Source organism: Festucalex cinctus, chromosome 1, assembly GCF_051991245.1.
Source record: "Festucalex cinctus isolate MCC-2025b chromosome 1, RoL_Fcin_1.0, whole genome shotgun sequence".
Classification (NCBI taxonomy): Eukaryota; Metazoa; Chordata; class Actinopteri; order Syngnathiformes; family Syngnathidae; genus Festucalex; species Festucalex cinctus.
This window is the reverse complement of record NC_135411.1, coordinates 42,857,680-42,881,843: the sequence shown is the minus strand read 5'-3', so window position 1 is coordinate 42,881,843 and position 24,164 is coordinate 42,857,680. Positions and strand designations below refer to the sequence as shown.

At 41.1% G+C, this 24,164-nt stretch overlaps 1 protein-coding gene across 1 annotated transcript; it reads right to left on the bottom strand.

Annotated features, from left to right (window-relative positions):
* Positions 1–206: 206 nt before the first annotated feature.
* xkr4 (XK related 4) lies at positions 207–23,087 on the bottom strand. The gene is made up of 4 exons (XM_077536248.1): positions 21,983–23,087; positions 6,930–7,129; positions 4,489–4,843; positions 207–2,336 (listed from the first exon to the last, which is right to left on the bottom strand). Exons 1-4 carry the CDS (start codon positions 22,675–22,677, stop codon positions 1,736–1,738), a joined length of 1,851 nt encoding a protein of 616 aa, XP_077392374.1. The 5' UTR covers positions 22,678–23,087; the 3' UTR covers positions 207–1,735.
* Between the last annotated feature and the right edge of the window lie 1,077 nt (positions 23,088–24,164).

The window sequence follows — 24,164 nt, the reverse complement described above, 5'->3', positions numbered from 1 at the left end:
GAAGAGGTGGAAATATATGGCTCACCTCTTGATTTTGTCTGCAGCCCCAGCTCTTTAGATTGTGAATTTCCATACAAGTACAGTATGGAATGTTTAAGTGTTACTTAAATTATTACCTGAACTGTATTTAAAACTGGATTGTGGTCGCACTCTGATAAACCATATGGTGGCCTTATTATCTTAATCCACATAAACAAACATCATCATCCAGGAATTCCTTTCATTTCCAGAAGGGGTAATGGTGAGTCACAAAAGCTGAATGTACATACAGTATCAGAATCTGCACACACTGCATCCTTATCACATAGATACACGCACACAAATGCACAGTATTGTGCAAAGTCATAGGCCCCTTTGAGGTTGATTGTTATAATGACCTTTTTCATGGCAGCCATTCTGAGCAGGATTTAAAATAAAAAAAAGCTAACCATTTTTCATGAAAGTATATGAAGGGCTTGGGCATTGACCGAGGATGAGGAAGCACCTCGAGTTTTAGTGGTAAGACTAAATAAAGTGCAGTCATTTCTGTTCAGTTTGGCCTTGGTTGAGGCCTGTGCTTTACTCACCAACATTGCAGTATACTCCAACATATTATACTGTAATTGCTAAGACAACATTTCGAACGGTTAGTGACCTAAGACTTTTGCACGATACTGAACATACAGAACAAGACTCAATGATCTCACGACTGATAAAAGTAAAAGTAAGAAAATGCTGCGTGCTGCTTTATACATCCTGGTTGCTTGGATTTGGTGTCGCGAGCGCTCTCTTCCTCTCCTTTCCGCCTCTTTCTTTTGCATTCTCCGCACCTGTCATTTCCTTTCAATTGGCATCTGGCACAGTCCTCATTTCTCCTGCTCTCCACCACACCAACAGGTGGAACTTCAGTTCAGCTAAGTGAAGAGGATGCTGTACTGCTTATTGTGGACTTGAGCTGCCAGGGTGGTTTTTGATTTCATGGCAATCGGTGAGTTGGAGAGAGACACGGGCTGTGGATGAACGTGTCCAACTGACAATTGTACCTTTTTATTCTACCCTTTTTCTCAGCCAGGTTTGACAACTGAGAATAAATGCTACTTTAACCATTGTCTTCAAGTAGTTCTTCCAGTGTGGACCACAATGATCTAAGACGATTAAAAGTCAACACTTGTGGAGAGACTTCTATGCCATCTATAAGGCGCTCCACATCTTCAATATTTCCGAGGAAACGTTTTGGCACTAGGAAAGGGTACAGATAGTGTCTGTGAGGCGTACACACCATTGGAACGCTCAAACATGAGGGCACCAGCACAGTAAGACGTACATGACTTCTTCAAGTTTTTCTTATAATTCTGAATCAGGGATATTTTCAAGTGTCATTTCGGGGTACACGTGTAACATCTGATGACTTCAAACTTGGACCCTGGAGGGACATGGACATCCTTATGGAGTTGTTGACCGTAAACCAAACAGTGCATCAGCCTCAAGCACTCTGTTGATATGCATTTTTCTTATACCACACAGGATTTCCCTGATGAGCCGAAGTAAAAATAATACAGTAACAAAAAATAAACACATAAAAACGCAACAGAGAGATAGTGATGAGCTTCACCTCTCCTTTGATTGGGGTAAATTCTCGTTGGAAGGTCACCGAGTTGACCAAGAAAGAAGGGGGAGGAGATGAGACAGGAAGTAACATGTTATTGCCACGGTCTGTTTGGCTGATTCTGGCTGCTGAGTGGGAGTTATGAGAGCACTATAATGTGGTTTCATACTCCAACCTTTCTTGTACCAGGGCATCATCTTTATACTGCAGCCGCGGAGGAGTCAGCGAGCAGTCTATGGCCAAAATGGCCTTCCGTATACTACGGTCGAGGACGTGACGCTCCCAGGCTGGGTAGCGATTCCGACAGAGATCAATCTTGATGACGGTCTCATCAAGGCGATGCGCGCGGGACGATGGCGTGGACGGCACGGTGGGTCGCACCTGGAACACTGGCATGCAGCCATCCCTTTCCATGTATTTTGCGGCGTCGCGCTCCAACGTTGTGGCGGCTCCCCGGTTGGACCGCAGAGAATTGGTGCCGCCGTCGGACGGTAGCGTGGAGAACTGGGCGGTGGCGTCCAGGTCGAGGCGCTGGCAGCTTGGCGAATGTCCGAAACGTGGCCCGTTAGGATGGAAAAAGGCATAGTACATGAGCAAGAAAACCACCCCTGTGAGGAAACTGCTGAAGATGACGCAGAGTGCAGGCACAGCAAAGGAGTCAGTGGGGTGAGGTGAGCGGTAGATGTACCACAATGCGCTCAGAGCTGCGTTCTCCACCAGGATCACCAGGTAGTAGATAAAAAGACGACACCTGTGCCAACAACATAAGATAAGATTATTTTTAAATCAGAAGCCAAAGTGCTCCCTTAGCCTCATTTATTACAACCCTACACATCTCACTTTCTAGCAGCACAGTGTTAATGGACTACAATGGCAGGGAGGGCTAAAACTAGTGTTTATCCGTCAACTTTGACTTTGATGAAAAGGACATGCTATACATGCACGAAGTGGACATGTTGAGACTGCCGATGAAGTGTCAGGCATGCTTTTGTTTTCAACTCGACAACGCTGTTACGTGGAATTACTTCCTCTCTTACACCAGTGAGTGCTTTCAAATCTATACAAAGACTTTACAAGTTTGTACAATCCAGATTTTTTTTCCTTTATGTGTGCTCAAAATGCCATCGAAGTTAGCAGTTTCACGCAAGTCTTTCATTGTCATTTAGGTACGTTAGTAACTTAGCGACTGCTAATTGGGTCGCGGCCACCGTCATTTATACCGTCCACAACAGCTGTCAATCATTGTTAAAAGTGTGGCGTTTGATGTTTACTCAAAGTGGCAGACCCGTTTTCTATGCTGCTAAAATGGCTGTTTTAACGCCCATTTTGGGATGCGTGATGTCAGCGTCTGGATCTCTATGGACAAAAAAAAAATATCATTATATCTAGTTATTGGTGGTTTACTTCAGGTGACCAAACGTTTTTAGAACCACAAGAAAATGTCAGTCTTTCATTGTTTTTTTTTTTTTTTTAAAGGACCAATCATGTGTTGAATTTGACTGACAAATGGGAGGCGGAGTGCAACGTGTTATTACCGTGGACTACTCCCAAGTTGACCACGAGGGATGTGTGTGTGGGGGGACCAGGTTTCTGGGTGCGTGTTATTATTGTTACATATGAAAAAGGTTTTTATTTTTTTAAAGTGACAGTGTGCGTGCGTGTGTGTGCATCCACCACTATACGTCGCTATATAAAAGAATATAGCCAAAATGCACGCACATTACAGTGACACAGAGAGACCACACTACGCAAGCCTGCAAGCAATTCACATTTTGCATGAGCGAACGAGTATCTCGGTGAGTTATGGCATCTTGGCAGCCGGTGTGAACCCTGGCGAGCGACGCCGAAAGACAGAGTGAGCTGGATTTAGCCAGAGTGGCTAACAAGAACAGCTAGCGGGAGTTAGTTGGAGCCATAGGCCGGACAGGCTAACAAGAGTGGCTAGCGAGAGAAGCTAATTAAAAAAACAAAAAAAAAAACACTAGTAAAAGATTGTGAGAGCAAAGCAGAGGGCATCAAGCTGCGGTAGCCCGAGTCACAGGACTCGGTGATGACCACCTGCAGGTCCCAGCTGTGGAAGGTAAGTGGCAGTCAACCTACGAGTGCGAAATTGCCCTTCGGTATGAAACCACATAGTGCTCCGTAGCAGGAAGATGGAGGCGAAACATGTCGGTCTCGTTAATGTGATAGAACAGATTTTTATTTTTTGCATATTATTGTAATTGTCATGTTTGTGTATTATGTCAGGCTGCTGGGTCACATGTTTCCTTCTCTCACAGCTGCTAGCATTTTTTGGGAGGTCGGAGTCCCCAGCTGCACACCTCGCAGGCATCAAAATTAGCTCAGTATTTAGGTGCAGCAGGATCTGAAGAACGCCGTCGGATTTTTCTTGTGTACGTTACTACGTGTTGTTCCGAGTTCTGACTGCTACTCCCGAGACAACTACTGTTTATGCATTTTTGCCTTTTGTTAGATTCTTAGTAGTATTTTTGTATTTAATCCAACAACGTCCTTCAGCTGGGACTCCGCCCAGCCATTCAGTTTGTTTGTATTTCTGTTGTACTTTTTGCTAGATAGTTGTTATCGCCTTTGGCGTTCCTTTTGTTCCATTTTGGTTGTACTTTGTATAGCATTATTCCCTCACGTACTCATCGTGCTCCTTTTGTTATTAAAATATTGTTGCTACTCACCTACTCTGCCTTCGTCTGCTTTGGGGTCCAGTTAATGACTTACACCCGCAACAGTAATCAATCAATAGCATGTTTTAAAAATGAATTATTAGTTCACCACTAGATGGTGCTAAATATTACACACTGGCACTTTAAAGAAAAAATAGGTTAACTTTTTATGTACCTTCCATCTTAAGTGTTCAAATATGGTGTTGAGCAAAGCATCCTTCTCACCTTGTCCGTCCCTCCTTGACATTGAACCAGGAGAAGATGTAGATAATGCCCACCACCATGTCAAACACAATTTCTTCCCACTTGCTGATGCAGAAGTCCGTCTCACAGTGGACAATCCAGAAGGTCATGATGCACCAGTGCAGCACGATGAAGATGCCGAAGTAGAGTTGGAACACGGACGCAAAGAGAGCAAAGGTGATGACCCTCGCTGCGATGGTGAAGAAGTGCCAGCAGAACTGAATGATGACGGCCAGGTAGGTGATGGGCTTCTTGTCATCCCGAGACTCTCGCAGTGCCTTCTGATAGGAGGCCAGGGCCCAGGCCAGGGAGATGAGGGAGGCTGCCGCTGTCATACCTGAGACACAAACATGTCATTTCAGTGCCACGTTGCGCTACGCAGACATTGTTTCCAGGACAGATTGGTTTGGGAGGTGTTTGCTCAAGCTTAGCACAAACACTTGGGGATCGACCCTTTCCTAGCATCACAAATAAATCATTCATACTGTATTAAGCTCTGAATAAGAGGCCCCTCAAGGGATGTAGGACAACAAGAACCTTATTTTGGTGGCATTTAGCACAAATACAATTTACTTTTTTTTTTCTTTCTCACAATACAGCTTTTAATAACATTATGTGTCTTACTTCCAACAAGGTGCATATCTCGGATTAAAAACAAGATGTATTAGCATAAGCTCTTTGACTAATTTAATTGCTAGCCTGAGATTCAGACTTCTGCTAGATAAACTAAAGCTGGCCACCGGCCAGAATTTTTATTTTATTTTATTTTATTTTTTTTAAACAATAAAACCAAATCATCATTAATGAATTGTCACAAATTATTGTATCTATATTACAATCACGCACCTCCTGTTAATTTCTAATTGTGTGCTCTGTCCTTGTTAGTAGGAAGCTGCCCCCGGTTTTGTGCATGGATTGCATGTGTATATTACTATATATTGTTTTGTTTTGTTTTGAATTCATTGATGACTCCAAGTCCTCTCTAAGTGTATTATGCCTGGCAATGGTTGTCTATACACTGTAACTGACTGGCACCCAACGGCATACATAATGAAGACAAGCAGTATACAAGAAGGATGGGTAAATGGAGAAACAAATGAAACCAATATAATTACAGTTTGGTACCATTTGCAATTATACAGCACTTAAAGTGAATCAATCAGTGCACTCACTGTTTTGCATCTGGATTATTTAGATCATTATACATGTTGAAAATTCTTGAGATTACAATGCAACAAACTGTTGGTAGCATAGTAAATTTGGATTAATATGGTACATGACAATCATTGCCCTGTGATTGGTTGGCAACCAGTTTGTGGTGTCCCCCGCCTACTGCCTGAAGCCGGCTGCGATAGGGTCCAGCACCCCCACGGCCCTTGTGAAGAATAAGCGGTACAGAAAATGGATGTATGGATGACAATCAAATATAGGATAGCTTTGAAGACAACCAATTGAAAAAAATAAGCATGACAAATTAAGGTTTTAAGGATTCAAGTTATTGTATTGGCATAAAAACACTTCCACAATATGTCGCGAAATATGATAGAAAGTTTGGTTCCCTGACTAGGAACCAATCCACGGTGGTCAGAGAACCAAATCCTAACCACTAGGCCACTCTGTTGGCCTTGCTGTTCTATTTATCTCGTTGGCAGCAATTGAAGGTTCACTCATAATTAAAGTATTTTTCACAGTCTTTGCCAGATCTTTAAATTAATAAAATTCATCAAACTGTGATTTAGGGCTGCACAATTAATCAAATTTTAATTGTGCTCACCATTTTGGCTGCCACTGAGATATTTACATTTATAATGCAGGCTCTGCATATCTAACCAAGCATTTACCAACCAGTTTGACAGCTAACCACAGAGGGCAAACACATGGTTAAGGCTCTATTAAGCTGCCTAAATAACAAACAAGTGCATCTTGAAGTTAAATCTCTTAGCTTTCATGCCACCTTTCCTGAATTACATTTTTAGCTGCATCAAACTATGTACATCTTCAAAAATACCAACATCTAGTCTAGCCCACCCCTGTGCAGATCTAGACTGCACCTCACGCTGGACCTGCACTGGGCACGCAAATAAAGTCTTGAGTGTGTTTCGGCTCTTAAATGTAGATGACTTGACTTGACTTGACTTGTAGCTCAGAGCTGCAGACAGAAGTCCTGGCTCTCCAATTAGCTGCAAAGTATGTCGAGGTTAAAGCTGGGAAGTGCCAGATAGGTAAGGAGTTACACAATTTTAAATTTAATCAATAAGTGTAGTTTGTGGCCAGCATTGCCAAGTAGAAAACAATCGACTTCCTGTTCATTCTGCCCCACTCCCATACACACACACACACACACACACACATGCACACACATATGGCAAACCACTGTGCAACATTTACACCAGTTAACTTAGAAGAGGCAATGCGTAGCTGACCTTGCACAGCCTGAAGTTTGTGTGTCTGTATGATGATGCACAATTGCAGCACCAACTGAGGAGCACTCTCGAGAAAGGTGGCCAGCAGATGCAGCATGCTCACGTCTGCAAACTCGTAGATCATCCTCCAGTGGTAACGCCACCGGTCTGTCTCAGCACTCTGACGACTCCGAATACCCAGATAAATGGTATGGAGGTACCTGTAAGAAAATAATACCAAAGTGGTAACGACCATAATTACTTAAGAATAACACACTCACACCCTGGAAATAGTCCTTCAAAAGCTGATTTTTCCTTTGCACTCATGAATACTACCCAGCCCTGATTTGCTGGTTACCTACTCTGTAGGGTTGGAAAACGTAATATAACTGGAGAAGTCTGCTACAAAAACAAGTCAAACATCCCACAGACTATTACTGGTGGAAAGTTGATATTGTGGTCAAGCTTTGGGTATGGGAACTCGTGACATTTTTTGTTCAATTCACATCGTGATGTTTGGCTCTTGCAGTTGCCTCGTAGACACAAAACATGACATCACTGTCCATAAAATGTGATTGATTGTCACTAGAATTTGTGAGTACATGTGTAGACATGTGCTAATTGTAGTCTGAAAATATTTGAACGAACATCACAATATTTTGGATTATATTAACATCGGAAGCGATAGTATACATACGCATATGAAAGTGGCAACACTTCAGATGTTTGTTTTGTTTTTATTCATTTTTCCTTTTGGACACATTATTACAACAGGTTTCATCGATCACATCATTTGCAACATTGACATCAGAAAGAAGGGCTGATGGGTAGAAGCCGATGGCTTATTAGAAATCCGTCCCCATCGATTCTTATACTAAACGCATCAGTCATATACATTGATTATGATAGTCATTAATTACTATCGTTATCTATCAATCTCAGACTTAAGTCTGCACACTCCTCGCTCAGTTCATCTTGAATGTCCGTGTGTAGATTGCGGCTAGTCCCAGTCATTTGGAACTGGTGAATCGGTCACCAGACGCCACCGACAGGCCCACCCCGCCAGGCGAGCAGCCAAGGCGAGCGCATGCTCTCTCGTTCACCAGTCGCATCTTCGCTGACCTTGGATCAGCTTTCACACACGTTGTGGCTTCCAGAAGAGTAGATCGGCTTGCATTATGACCATTTCGTCCACAGCAACGTTCACTCGATTCTGGTCAGCTCAGCCACCGCTGTTGCCAGCATCCGATGATGCTTAAAATGCTTGAAACCCGACAGCTCTTCAGATCTTTCAAATCCAGATCTTGATACTCCTGAGCGCTCACCAAGGCCAGTCTGCCCAGCAGAGTCGCCTCGCAGCAGCATCCCGGAAACAGCTCACAACCCCATTGAAATATTTACAGCAGATTCATTGCAGCCACAATACAACCTTCATCACAACAGCCTTGCATGTTTACATTGCAAATGTCCAAACAAAATTATAGCCAGACAATGTTTACATTCTTACAAGAACACACAATACATGTTATCAATGCAAAGTTAACCTTGGCAAGTGTCAGCAAGTAATCATATGCTATATTTAACTTATTCAAATCATAACAACTCCAATTTCGACTTAATTAGTAATATGTTACAATATTTCCATTTGGGTAAAATAAGACATACAAGACATACAGTGTTCCCTTGTGCAATAACGCAGTTCACTTTTTGCCGCCTCGCTGTATCGCAGATTATTATTTTTTTAAGTACAATTTTGAAATAATTTTTTTCTTTTCTTTTATTTTTTTATTTTTTATTTTTTTACAGTAACATACTTATTTTATAAAATTTATGAAGGTTTGGACATTGAGAATGTTTAAAGAAGAGAGAAATGTAAGAAAATGTAAATGTCTTGATGAGAAAAGTGTATAAACTCTGTAGTGAGCTGGTGAGGGGTTTTAAGCCTTAAAACATTTATAATAAATGTAAATTACAAAGCTAACTACTTTGTGGATTTAATTTATTGCGGGTATTTATTGGAACCTAACCCCAGCGGAAGTCGAGGGAACACTATCCACAATTTAATAGAGATAGACCGATAATCGGCCGGGCCGATAATCGGGGCCGATATTTGACATATTGGTACATATCGGTATCGGTCTGTTTTATTAATCTGACGGCCGATATGAGCGATCCATTTAAAACTCAGTCTTTTCGCTTCGAATGCAGCCCAGAGCGTCTCTGTCTGTTTTGGAGTCCAACTCCAGCAACGTAACGCCCATAGCAGCATTTGATTGGTTAGCCGTGCAAGAGCCAGAACCAATCAGTAGTGTATGCCGTGTATCACAGTAGCCGGTCACACACGCACCCACAGCGCGAGACGCATGCTTCGAAGGTAAGTTAAAAGAGAAGAGACTCCGCTGAACTTTTCACCGTGATAAGCTAAACACATTGAATTATGTTGTGTATTAAATGCACTATATGAATGGAGCTGCATTGCCTTGCATTGAATCCCCGCTAGCTAACAGTGGTGTGTTCAGCTTAGCATGGAGGCTAACACCCAGTAGCTAATTCGCTACTTGAACTACTCAGGGAGGGAATCACACACATTTTCACTTAATTAAGTTTACCTCTCGTGACGCACACATTGCATTCTGGGTCACGTCCACTACTTGTTGCATAGCGGTTATTATGCAGTGAGATGCCACAGTGACACTAAATAGCGTTTAGTTACTTTATATTGTGTTTATTTGTCGCACTAGTTTGCCATTGTGTGCCTTAAGCTTCGACTTCGATTTGATTGACAGCTCGTTGTGCACCTCGTTAAAGTCCGCTCCGTAACAAATTAAGTGTCTCAAACACCGTTTAACTACATGAACGTGTTCTCTTCCATATGTTTGGCATTAGTAGAGAAGTGCACTAAAGTATAGTGTGCTTATTTGCTCGTTTTGTCTCTCTTTTCACGTCATGTCTGCTGTCAGTTGGGACATTATGCTCTCAATGGATGCCACTAATATGTAACATCTACGGCCGTACACGGCTGCAATTAATGTTCAGTGATGTAATTTCGTTACGTGCCTCATACTTTGAATAATGAGCTCATGTTTGGTGTGTTGTATAACTTTCTCGTGTGTTAGTAACTATTCATGTGGACAGCTAAGATAGTGCTTGTTAACGTGAATTAGCAATGTTGCAGCCCAGTTATTATTTAGACAAGTACATCTGTGCCATTAAGTGATACAGTACAGTACAGTAGTGAGAGAATAGTGTGCCCATATACACACACGTGTCTATAAGTGTAAAACACATTAAACAGCAGAAAGTGGCAGCGGTCCACCGCAACAATGTCTGTTTAACCAAGTTATTCTTACTATTATTATAACCACGTTATTTTACTCTACCTTTTTCTGCGTTGATTGGGGCATCCTAAGTGGCAGTAAACTACATGACGAAGTGTCTTTTGACAGTTCTCTTGTAGAGAGGAGTAGCATGATATTGCTGTTCTCGATTTAAGATCCTCAGCTTATCAAAACTGTCTATATGGTAACAATAACAATAATCATAATAAGGTCTACAAGAACTGTATGGTGTTCAGGGATGAATAGTTTTTCTCATGGAATTTTTTATTTATTTTTTTGCTGTAGTAATAAGTAATGCCACAGCTGATGCACATTTTGAATGACAGGGTTCCTCCTATTACTTCAAAATATAAAAATATAACATTTATAGAATAAAACTACAAGTATCCCAAATGCTATAAAAGGTAATGTCACATTGGCCCCACATTTAACTCCCCCCACCACCAACGTCTTATTGCAGATAGAAGGATGTAAAATGAAAAGTGCAGTGTGAGAATCCATTGTAAAGAACTGTTAGGGTTTGCATTATTCAAAAATTTGGTGCCAACATTTTAACTTTTACTGCAAATGAATATCGGCTTCAAATATCGGTTATCTGCCTCCTTGACTACCGATAATCGGAATCGGTATCGGGCCTGAAAAAAGCATATCGGTCTATCTCTACTTAAACATTTATAATAAATGTAAATTACAAAGCTAACTACTTTGTGGATTTAATTTATTGCGGGTATTTATTGGAACCTAACCCCAGCGGAAGTCGAGGGAACACTATCCACAATTTAATGATGTGTTGTGAATACTGAGTTACTGATTGTAGTTACTATCTCTCAAACGCCGCCAATTCTGCCACTCTTTTTTTTTTTTTTTTTTTTTTTTTTGACGAGCCGTGTTTTCTTTTGGTCAGAGTTTTCTTTTGTTTGACTGAAAATTCGACAGCCTTTTGTCCACGTGTTCTCGATAAAACCATTCTTCCTCAGTTGTCGCGCCGGTTTGGCAATGTCAGCATTTCGTTTCGTCAAATTTTCTTGGAGGTAAACATGTTTACGTTTTAATTTGAAACTTTCTCTTAGATGAGCAATCTTTTTCTTCCTGTCAACAAACCTGATCAGAACTGCCGGTGGTCGCGTCCCCCCAGTTGGAAGCGAAAAGCACATCTGAATGTGCGCTGGATTCACAGTACGTAATCCCAATTCTCTAAGTCGAGTTGTTACTTGTTCTACAGTCTTGTTCACTGAAGTTTGGCCAGAATCATCTGAGCTTGTGCTGGCCGCAGCTCCCGCGCTGCGCGGCTTGATCTTGATGCCTGTGACTATCAATCACATCGTTGATATGAAAATTCTGTTCCAAATCATCCACTTTTTGTTCCGACAATGTGTTGATCTTTTTCTTGTGTTTCTCTCCTCAGCTGCTGAATTTCCTGCAGAAGTGGCTCGATGCTCTTTTTCAGTATTTCAGTGATCATTTTGTTGAGTTTTGCAAGAGAAGATTTTTATCTCCTCAATCTAGTCCAAGCTAGGGTTTTCTCTTGTTTTTAATATTTGAAATATCGCATAATGATTTTGGTGTATTCTTTGTGAATCAATCACCCTGTACTTTTAACCAATTTATGCTATGCAGATGGGTTCAAGTTGGGTCCCTTATGGGCCCTAGCTAAAACCCACATGGGCAACCCAGTTATCTCCCATCTGGGGCCCACTGTGCTGATTATGGTGTTCCTGATTGTACACATAAGGGCTCCTTTCACACTCATGCTACACAGATATTTTGTGACAAGTGTTAATAACAAGGAGACCAATAATAAGCTCAATTACTTTATTATTGGCCATGACTGGCCATCTGGCATAGAGGGCGGATGCCCAGTGGGCCGGTGTCCTTTGGGGCCGATGTGGTGCTATTCAATTATTATTCATCCATTCATCCATTTACAATGTAGAGATCAAACTGAGTCAAGAAACATCAGTGGGAGAGCTTATGTGGTAGCCAAGGGTGGTCAAGAATCGGGCCAAGTCAAAATGCCAGGGCTGATTATTTGTGCCAGTCCAGTCCTGATTATTATTGTTATTATTATTATTATTATTATTGAACACTGTCAAACAGAATGATTTATTTTCCAACTCAAATGAACTTGGAGCCTGGAGCACTTGTTGAGGTGGCAAAATGTTGCCATTTGGAGACTTCCTTTAACTGGCTCGAAGCGGGAGGGGTTTTACCATATCTTTTTGGAATGCTGTGCAGTGTTTTCTTCTGGCTTTGAATATTAATCTTGTGCTATCAAACTTGTATGAAATGGTCAATTAATAGTCCAAATATTACATACCGTTACCCTCTTAAAATAATTGCCAAAGTCTTTTTATTTTTTTACAAAATTTATTTTTTGCCTAAATCATCTCCTTAGGATGTAAAAGGTGAGCCCCAACTGTACATGTTCGCTGGGGCTAGGCTAAAGCAACCGAACGAGCTAAAAGCCAGCTTTTAGCTCTGTTTCTGCTGTCAAATTTACTAGAGGCAAGATCATCCACAAAACTGGACATCAAAGTTTTACTTAATGATTATTTAATATTGTGTATCAGGATATCATTATCAGTCATCATCATCAGTCATTCATCACCTAATTCGGCGAGTGCGTCTGCATTTTCGACGAGTTCACGATTTATCTTGTTCGTTGTTATTAATATTTACTGGATAACGTGACGTATTAGTGGCATATTCACTAAGAATTTCCTGCGTCCAGTAATAGCGCGAAATATTGCACCACAACTGCACCCGCAGTCTGCGCCCAGTTACCAACCTATTCACTAAGGATATTGCTCTAATCATATACCGGCGCAAACACGCCCACAAAACTGACAGCTTGGAGCAAATTTGCACCTGATTTACCACACATGGCAATGGATTTGCGCCAAGAACATGGTTGTTATAGTAACAGTTGCGACAAAGATGACATTATCAGAAAGCGATGTTGGCGTTTAGAGCGCCATGAAGCTGTACAGAGCAGAGAGGACGACAACGACGTCATTCATTCATAAAGTACAAATTATTGGTGCAATCGTTTTTTAAAAATATATTTTCAGAGGTTGGCGTGGGCGTACAGTATGCATCTGGCACGTAAGAATGATCGTAAAATGCCTCCCTGTCATTGCCGATCAGCCCGGGTTACATTATGTGTCCTAAACTAACACGGAAAAATTCCCCCCTCTCTCTTTCCCTCTCTGCGTGATCTGCCGTGCATGTTGTGCTGCAAATGACACGCAGTGCTCTCATGATCCCGGGATCGAAGTTGCAGCAGGTTAATACATGTTTTCCAAAAACGTTATTTGCGTCACACAAACTACATGTGGCTATTTGCACTGGCGTTAGTGTATTAGATGCTGTATATCAATGAGTCTCATTTGCATTGGGGTGGACATATTTTGTGTCAAATGTATGCAAATTACCTAATTTACATACGCGCAAATAACACCGGCGCACTGTGATGCAATCTGTTTGGCAGCGCACTTAGTGACGGATTTCCCCATCTGCGCGTGTTTAGTAAATTAGGCGCTCCCAGATTGCTCCATTTTTGCCGGTTAGCGTGGTGCAAAGGCGACGCAAACCTTTTGTGAATAGGCCCCTTAGTAGGTAGTTTATTCTGGGTCTCATACAGCATACCCTTATGATGCTTTAGCCTTGATAGTTGTGAAGTCCACTTTTCTGCACCTTTTCATATTCTGACTATATCCTTTCACTACATACTGTAGACCCTTTTGCCTCTATTGGGAAGATATTGCGCTTGTATTGCTCCAAAATCACTCAATGACATGCTATGGTACATTTATTTAAATTGTAAGTGTACAGAAGGATGTTGGGCCAGAAGCGTCAACTGAGGGGGCGGGGCTTTTGCAAAACGTCCATTGTGCAGCAGTGGAAGGGTTGGCTGCGTTCACGAGTCACTTCTGCAATGAATGCCTTCTCTCTCTCGAAGAAGAAGAAGAAGAAGAAAGATTATGAAACCTCAGATGGTTAGGGGTGCCTTATGGCAATACTCGACGAGGCCATATATCATTTTTATTGAACGATAGGTCAGTAAACAAGTCCAAAATGGACAAGCCGTGTTACAACACATCACAGTGAAGACGTGGATTGCACAAAAATGTCCAATATGGAAGCATACAGGGTATGTCGTCATTTTGATACTTACTCAGCTTAAAACTTTTTTTTTTTTTTTTTATTCCAGGGAATCATATGCCATTATTTGCACTTTTAATGTTCATACACGCTGTCTCATAGAATGAAGGAAAAGTCTTTGAAGTTAGTTTCATATTGTTTCTCTTGGTCCTATATTTGTGACCTGGATCCTCTGTCTCTTTCTCATACACATACAATCCTATCCATGCTCTCTTATCACCGATATATTCAGTCATTTAGCAGTCAGCTAATTGGCCATGAAATGAATTTCCATTGTCAATAAATATTTGGAAAATGTAATCTGCTGCGAGGGTATCAAAGCTGCAGCATGTTCGCTGCTCCCAGCCGTCTCGTTGTGTGTTTGTGTGTGCAGACTGAGCTGACTTGCTGACCTGCCACTCCAGCAACATTCGCAGCGTAACCGAAGGTGTCCCAGTTCTGACTGCTTGTCACATCCAGTGAAAAGGAAAGTGATGTCTCATTTTCATTTTAGCCGTCAGCATCAGCACAGTCACTGTTACCATAGCAACAGCACTTGATTCATAAAGCATTGACTCCCTCAAGTAGCAGCTGTCATTTATTCAGCATCTCGGTACTGCAATTTGACCATTAATCCCAAATAAATCAATTTTGAATTTGCCACAGCGCAATTGTGATGATGGGTCATTGCATCATGTCTGAGCACGAAGACGGTCTGTTAGAAAGTACAGGGTGAACCTTCGAAAGTAACATTTGATGGATTTCTAAAATGCTTTCCCTGACTTAACTTCATAAAAATGCATTTGGATATCATTTTTGTAAATTGATGTCTTCTCTATCTCTCTCCTTTCATATTCTTGTCACTGTCCACTCTAGAATAGGAAAGGTGCAAAAGTAGGTCAGAGAGGTCCTCGGGTGGCCTGAGGTTTTAATATGCAGGCCAAAAAACAAGCCAGTCTGCACAGAAAGTCTTGTTGCATAAACGCTCAGTAATTGCTAGACACTTGCTATGAACTACACAACGTGGGGTCATAGGTAACAAATGGATGAAGAGATCTTTTCCAAAATAGATTAAAAATATACACAGACTTTATCTTGTTGTACATGTGCTTGCTTAACAATACATATACCCATTTTCTTTTGCGTATCTGGGGTCGTGTTGCAGAGAATCACAGAATAACCTTTACCCAGCCACTTCATCCCAACTTTTCCCGTTGGATCTCACAGAAACAGCTGAATAATAATAATTTACACACAGAAACACAGCACCCAAACATAGAGGAGAGACGAAAAAAGTTCTATAACAAACAGTCATGGAAACAAACAATGACACAGGGTCACAAGTTAAACAAATATATAAATTATGTAAACAATTCCACCCAGGTAACATGAAAGTATAACAATTTTCAATTGAAAAGCAGCAATGTTGTGTGTTTGTGACCTAATAAATAGGTTGCAAATACTAACCAGCGAGATGATTGCACAATGACCTCTCCAGCAGAGCTGAAGTGAAATATGATTTTGAGCTTAACTGACTGAAAACATTGAGTGACCTGAATTTGAGGCAGAAGGAAAAACAAATCATTTTCTTTCACAAATATGGTTCAAAATCCATCAGTTAGTCACAAAAACAGTCTGTCGTCATCCCCAGAAGGGCCGATTGTGGTCTGATCTCACTTTCTTCAACTGTCAGACTCACATTTAAAATACATTTGAAGCACTTCACTCTAACTTAATAAATCAAATAGATTTATTGGAGTATGAGATTTGACATAGATATTACGTAAATGTGTATTTTCCAACTAATTTCTGTGAGAGCTACATTTCATCATGACACTTGGACCATTTGAACATCTCTGTAGTGCTAACATTAGCATCATTGGTCTGCATCACTTGCAAACTTGTTTTTGATCAGTATTACCACACAACAGGACACTTTATATTCCTTAATTACTGAACAGAATTTGTATTTATGCCCTAAATGTATATTTTGTTATAGTGGCTTTTTATTACAGTATAGAGAGACTCCAACTACAAAGTACAAATTAATTTTGATGTTTTTATCAGACTTGATCAATAAAGATGATTCTGCATCTTAATATATTTGAAGTCTATTTGAGTCTAATCCGTAAATCATACCTGCTCCTTACACATTGGCATAAGCACTAATCAAGCTGGCACTGCTCTTATCAATGACAGTTTAATAAATGAAAGCGAAAGTTGAATAATTTAGGATTCATTAAAATGGATAAATGCACCTCCTTCACCACTAATCTGCGTCGTGGCAACACCGAGCATTAAATGGATATTTTTTCTATATTAGCAGCCCCTTGGTAACATCAGTCATCGTCAAGGTCTCGATGGCCAACCCTGTGATTAAGTGGTGACCAATCCAAAGTGTACCTGCCTCTCACGCTAGGTCAGCTGTGATGAGCTCTAGCTTGCCAGTGCCTCTGCAAAGGATGACGTCGGATAGAAAATGGACAGGCGATGGTATCGGGGTTTTGCTCTCTTCACCCGACTGAGTGAGTGAGGTGATGTAGAGTGGATCACTGCATTGCTGGCTTTACAACATTATTCTAGTTGCTTGTTAGCTTTGATTGTTCTAGTTTTGTACTAAAGGTATAGTACCTTGCCTCATCACCTGGGATTTTTTTTAAAGTTATGATAAGGCCTAACTGATTAATTGGCCAGCCGATTAAATCGGCCGATTATGACCGTTAAAACATCGGCCAGAATCATCGGCCAAATGGAAGATGTTTGCGGATTGTCTTTTTTTTTTAATTTATTTTTATATTTTTTTTTTACCTTTTTGTACTCCAACCTTTTACAGCAGTTGTACACAAGTGACACAAGTCTCACAGATATTACACAGAAATCCATACCATAACTTTGTATCTCTAAAAACTGAATATATATAAATATATATATCCATCCATCCATTTTCTTGACCGCTTAATCCTCACAAGGGTCGCGGGGGCTGCTGGCGCCTATCTCAGCTGGCTCTGGGCAGTAGGCGGGGGACACCCTGAACTGGTTGCCAGCCAATCGGAGGGCACACAGACGAACAACCATCCACACACACAAGCACACCTAGGGACAATTCGGAGCGCCCAATTAACCTGCCATGCATGTCTTTGGAATGTGGGAGGAGACCGGAGTACCCGGAGAAGACCCACGCAGGGACAGGGGAGAACATGCAAACTCCACCCAGGAAGGTCCGAGCCTGGACTCGAACCGGAGACCTCAGAACTGGGAAGCGGACGTGCTAACCACTCGACTACCGTGCCGCCTAAATATATAAATATATATATATATATAAATATATATATATATATATATATATATATATAAATATATATATATATATATATATATATATATATATATATATATATATATATATATATATATATATATATATATATATATATATATATATATATATATATTTATAGAAATGTATTCATCAGGTCATGCTATAGACCTTCATTCAAAAGAAAGCATTTATTTTTTTTTTTTTAACAAGCAATGCTTCGGTTAGCAATGCAAGGAATTGACCTGGATGTCACTATTTTACACACAACACAAAGTGACAGATTGTTAAAATAAATAAATAGATTAATAAATAAAAACATAGCGTAACATAAATCAAACATAACCATAACTGTTAATATGACACATTCAACTACTGGAAACAGTCATAATAATAATAATAATAGTAATAATTATTATTATTATTATTATTGTTATTATTATTATTATTATTATTATTATTATTATTATTATTATTATTATTATTATTATTAAGTGTTGAATTGACACCCATTGAAATCCATTGGGGGGGAAATGTATTATGCATTATTTTTTTAAATTAATCAGCCGATAAATTGGTAATTATTTTTTAATTGGTAATGATTAATTGGTAATGTTTTGTTGCCAAAAATCTGCACAATAAAATAAATCCATCTAGGTTGGGCCCAGTATATAAGTTGTGGTGGTAGCTTGTATGTTCAAAGTTTGTGTGTTTCCATTAAAAGGACCAAAAACAGTACCATGTTGTTATCATAAATGAGAACATTCTCATGATAAGATCCAAGTCATATGGTCAAGAGTCATTAAGAAATAAAAATGCGTGATATCAGCTTTACTTAACTGAAGAGCCAGCCTAAGACAGGTGTATTATAACCCTCCATCCATCTTTTTTCCCTATTCAGTGCCATACAATATTTCATCTGATTAATGAGGTTGATTTAGAAAGTAATGACAAACAGAATGTACCTAATTTCATAGAATTTTGAAAGAGAAAATGTTGAATGTTACATAAGCTGCTCCTTCCGCCCTGTAGTGTGTCTCGTGGTCAGAGAGACCTCTGCAAGATGGATATGAATAATGCAAGACGTGGAGACACCTTTCACACGCACACAGTCAAATGTTTAGTGCAGTCGGGCTTTCCTGATGGAGATACTTAACCGTGACTGTGTTGAACAGCTGCTGTTGAACTGCAGTCACACACCCCACCCCCTCCTTAAATCACCATGACAACTCCAACTAACAAAGCGGGCTCGCTCAACAAACCTATTAGTACCAGGAGTACTGACGTGTTCATTGATGCATTATGCATATGCCAAATTCATACTACATAATGAACTACAGGCGCCATAAAGATATTGCAATAGATGCTCCTAAATTCATTGTGGCAGCAGACTCGCGACGGTTCAACGCAGCAGCAAAATGTAAATTTGGAAGGTGTGTGCCAAGAATACGTATGCGTAATAAATTGTGTGCAAACACAAATGTATGCGAGGATGAAATATTGTTGAGCTTTCACAAAATTGGCGAACGCATGACAAATTCCACCGAGATAACATCAGCAGCAGAAACTGAGGTTATGTTTAGGATTTGTTAAGAGAACCAGCAGCCTTCAAATGATCAAACATATTACTTCCATTCATTTGTTGCTGGAACTTATCCCAGCAGACTTGCCTCGAAAGGCGGACTGACCACACCCTGGACTGGTCGCCAGTCACTCATCATGACAACCTTTCACCGCCGACCATGTGGAAGCTGAACACACACCTCCGAGTGTACGGTCGGCTACAATTCCAAGACAACAGCCGTTCAATTATTTAACAGTACAGACACTCACAGTAAGATGGCCTGTCATCAAATGACCACAATCGAGACTTGGCTCCGGTGAGACCATGAAAAAAAAAAAATTCCTTGTTCATTTTATGCATCTAACATATGGCATATAGTGCATGTGAAAGATATGAATATTCTATTAGATGTATTGAATATTATTAACGGCAATCATTTTTTCATGACTCACACCTAGCAGTCTTTGTGACCTGGGAAATCAGGATCTACATTTAGGATCTTAATAATTCTTGGAATTAGCAATGGGAAAATACCGTTACCAGGAATCGGGTACTCGCAGAGGTTGCTGATACCAGCCACTGATACATAATCGGGGGAAAAAAAAATCTGTCGTTGAGTAAGCCCTCATCGGCAGTAGGTGGCGCTATCCTGCAGCGGATTGACACATCGGATAATAATGATCTGCGTCATAAAGAAGTCTTTGATCATTATTTTTTTCGTCATTGTTTTAAATGAAATTACTGGAGGTAGCAGTACTTGAAATTGGTGTGAAGCTACTCGCACCGCTATCGGTCTGAAAAAAAGTAGTATCAAAGATCCCTTTCACAATCTCACATTCACACCGATGGACAGGTTAGAGTATTTAATGAACCCAACGGGTGTGCTGGAGTATAAAATTCATATCCATATCGCATACTGTCTGATTTCAGTCAGTTTTAAATACAGTAATAGTCATTTGCATATGCCCAACTCAATTCCCTTTTGAAATCAATTAATTTTACTGATATAAATATTGGAATTACTGACAGTTGTTTGCAATCAAATGTTAACTGTTTGAAAGCAACATATTTTAACCTTCTAATGAAAAATTGTCTTGACCAAGATCTGTTTCAAATATAGTTTCATGATATGTATCATGTTTTTTGAAGATGTTATTTACATTTCTGGATGCATAGGATGCGTTTCCTCTTGCTCATATGCCATTTCCATGACAACTCATGCAGCCACCATTTAATGTCTTCAAAGTTTTTTTTTTAAACCATTAATGCCCTACTGAGAGCCATGTCATTTTCTTGCTATACACCAGAGGGATCTATGATCTGAAGTCCAAGGACAAGGCAGCCATTTTGCATTCACACAACAGTAGACAGCAAAATAAAGTGTTATTTCTGACATACAGTATGTATGAATTTGTGAACGTGTCAGAAATTTAGCATGTAAGCTTTAATGAATGGTTAGGACAGATTATGCACTTGTACACATGTAAATTGTGCAACTTACAAGTAAAAAAAAAAAACAACCTTGAGGAAGAAGTGTCTTCCAGTTGGCCACTACACTCTTAAAACAGCTGTATCAAAAACGACCAAATTTGGTTCAAACATTGGACCATCCTGCTAACTTGGGTCAATTTGAACAAACCTTTTGAATGTGTTTGTACACAAAAAAAAAGGTTGTTTTATACATCCATCCATCTATTTTCGTGACCGCTTATCCCTCACAAGGGTCGTGGGGGTGCTGGAGCCTATCCCAGCCAGCTTCAGGCAGTCGGCGGGGTACACCCTAAACTGGTTACCAGTCAATCGCAGGGCACACAGAGACAAACAACCACTCACACTCATAATCACAGCTAGGGACAATTCGGAGCGCCCGATTAACCTGCCATGCATGTCTTTGGAATGTGGGAGGAGACCGGAGTACCCGGAGAAGACCCACGTGGGCACGGGGAGAACATGTAAACTCCACCCAGGAAGGCCGAAGCCCACTTGATTTTGCGCTGTTTTATACAATACATTCCATTTATTTGTACAAAACTACCCCAAAAATTTGGTCAAAAGTAGGTAAAATTGACCCATTAGCATCTCTGTCCAATTTTTGACACAGCCATTTTAAGGGCGCACTACTTGCTCTGTCAATAAGGATAGCCTTTGCTATGAACGTCAACATTTTAAAATCATCAATAACTTTTTTAAACTCTGACTTTGAGTGTGGCCGATTAAGCGTGGGAAACATTTACACATAAACCAAGGCTGTATTTAAAAAATAAATAAGAATAATAATTCTGTCATATATATATTTTTTTGCAAGTGCATTTACCTCTATGAAAATGAAGTGTGCTGTTTCACAGTATTTAGCTGCTACTTAATAAATGTGGGCGTGTCTAGCAACTGGCACTCATTTAAATGTCATGATCTGTCTAAAGGTGACCACGGGTTCACTGCTTGTCGTGAGGAGTGCAGTGTTTGACTATCAACTCCTGTGTGTGAGCCCATGTGTAATGTGCAGCGCATTTTACGTTTAAAGTGAAGTGGTGAAAGAAAGCATCCCATAATGTAACGTTTGCTCTGTAGCGGAGGGGCAAAGATGGCAGCTGCATGCCAAGCTATAGTAAGGTTGTAGGACAATTGTGATTCCAAAATGACCATCAGGCTACGTCGCGGTCATTTCATTAGTACATTCAGCACAATTAAGTGTACATCCACACAGTCATCCTACCTCCATATCTGGCCCAGCTGAAAGATGTGGATGAGGGACTGAGAGAACCATATACACAAGGAGTACGAGGCCGAGCGTTTCCGAGTCCGGCTGCCCATGGCGGTGCTGCCGGTGCTGTTGGTCGTAGTGTTCTTACTGGCGGTTGACGCCTGCCTCTGCGGCGTGGTCGGAGGATGCTGAGCGCTCACATCGCCGTGTGACGCCGAGCCACTCAGCAGCTTGTTACCGTCCATGTGCGAGCAATCGGCGGCGGATTCCGCCGCGTCCTCCGTGCTGAAGTCGTGAACGAACCATCGGAAGCTGAAGAGCTGCACCGAGAACGAACCCAGCACGACGAAGAAGAGCGTCAGGCCGAACCACCAGTAGTCTCGGTGGAGGTAATAGTCGACTGACAGCCATACGTCGGTGCCCACGTCGGCCACATACACGGCCACTGCGGCGACTATCCATAGGCAGTCCCACAGCGTGTATTTCTGTTGCTCTCTGCCCAAGCGGAGACACGCAGAGTTGGAGCCCCCGCCGCCGCAGCATCGCGACTCCCCGTTAGCGAAGTCACCGTCCCCGGCTCCCGCCGAGTCGGGCTGGCCGCCCGGGTGGAGCCCTTGCACCGAGCCAGAGTGCTCCGAGTTCTGCAGGGGCGTGAAGGCCACGTCGCTCTTCTTCATCTTCAGGACCCCGTCCGATTTAGCGGCCATTATTACCAGTTTATAATAACACTAGTCTATTATTTCTCCCAGCCTCTCCTCCACCCCTGCCTCCTCTCACCGTCGACACCCTTCTGCGCGTCTCCTCCTCTTCTGTCCTCCTCCGCCTCCTCCTATCTGGGCAGGAGCAGCTCCGCTACAGTGCCGGCAGGTCATAATCCACAATTTAAAAAGTAAAAAAAACAAAGCCCGGACTGCTTATATCTTTGGTTCATATATCACATCTTTAAGCGGGCTTCTTCCGTTGTGTGCCTGCAGCACATGCACGCTCAAGTTGTGCTTTTGCGCGTTGTCACAATAAGCAGATGGATCCTGAAAGGCCGACGAAGCAGATGAGGTGATGATGGATGGAGAGTATGAGGAGGAGGAAGGCTGCAGCCACCAGCTTCTTCAGTGGCACAGACCAGAAACTATGACATCATCTCTCCCTGACTCTCCCCCCTCCACAGATTGTGTGCTTATTAGGGAAAAAAAAAAAAAAAAAAAAAGAGTGGAAAAGCCGTAACCATGGCAATGAAATCCCAGGATCTCTGTGTGCACTCTTGACACTTAAATTGACAACAACACTGTTGAGATTACTAATGGTCATTTCATAATGTAGCGTTTCGTGTTGTGACCTTTGACCCCAACCACCATTAATAGCATTTTATGGAAGATTTTCTCAAATACTGTACCTTGTTATCTACTGACACAAATATTACAACCCCACAGTAGGATTCTCAAAATGGTGCACTGTGATTGGCTGGTCACCATCAGGCATCTCCAGCTAACCCACAGCGCAAATAAGGACAGGCGGTACAGATAAAGATGAAATCCAAAATGAGTTGCAGTACTTTTGATATTTTCCATCTTAAAGGTAAGCAATGTTATCTAACAGTTGCAATAAAGTAACCATTTTGTCATGTAACCAACCTCTGCTCCCTCCCCTCAGTCCTACACACCATAAGATTCGCTTCATTCAGTTGGCTATACGCATGTAATTGATAAAGCATCATTTAAATGCTTTGTTCAATCAAATTTAATGTTCAGCACCGTTCTAACTGCCATATTAAGGCTGGGATGAGTGGGTGGAATCAGATTACTTGGGTGATGGATAATTGATAATGATAATAAATAATGCATGTTATTAAACGTTGGACAATTGCCTAGGTGGGATATGTGCATTAGTTCTTGTTAACATGTTTATGTGCCACCTGAAAGGCCAGTTGAGCTTAGGTGTTTTATTATAGGCAACATAAAAGGCAACAATCCTTATAATCCAGTCAGTGCCAGTGCACAATTTTGTTCATTACCTCGTCACTCTATCACACGATGATGATGGAGCTCATTCACGCACTTATGACACGGCATCAACTATTATACAATATTGAATCAAATGCTGAAGCACTTGGACAAAAGCGCACCTGTTTTTGTGATTTGAGATCATAAAATATGAGTTATTCAGCCTTGATTTTTCAGGTGACAAATGTTTGGTTCGA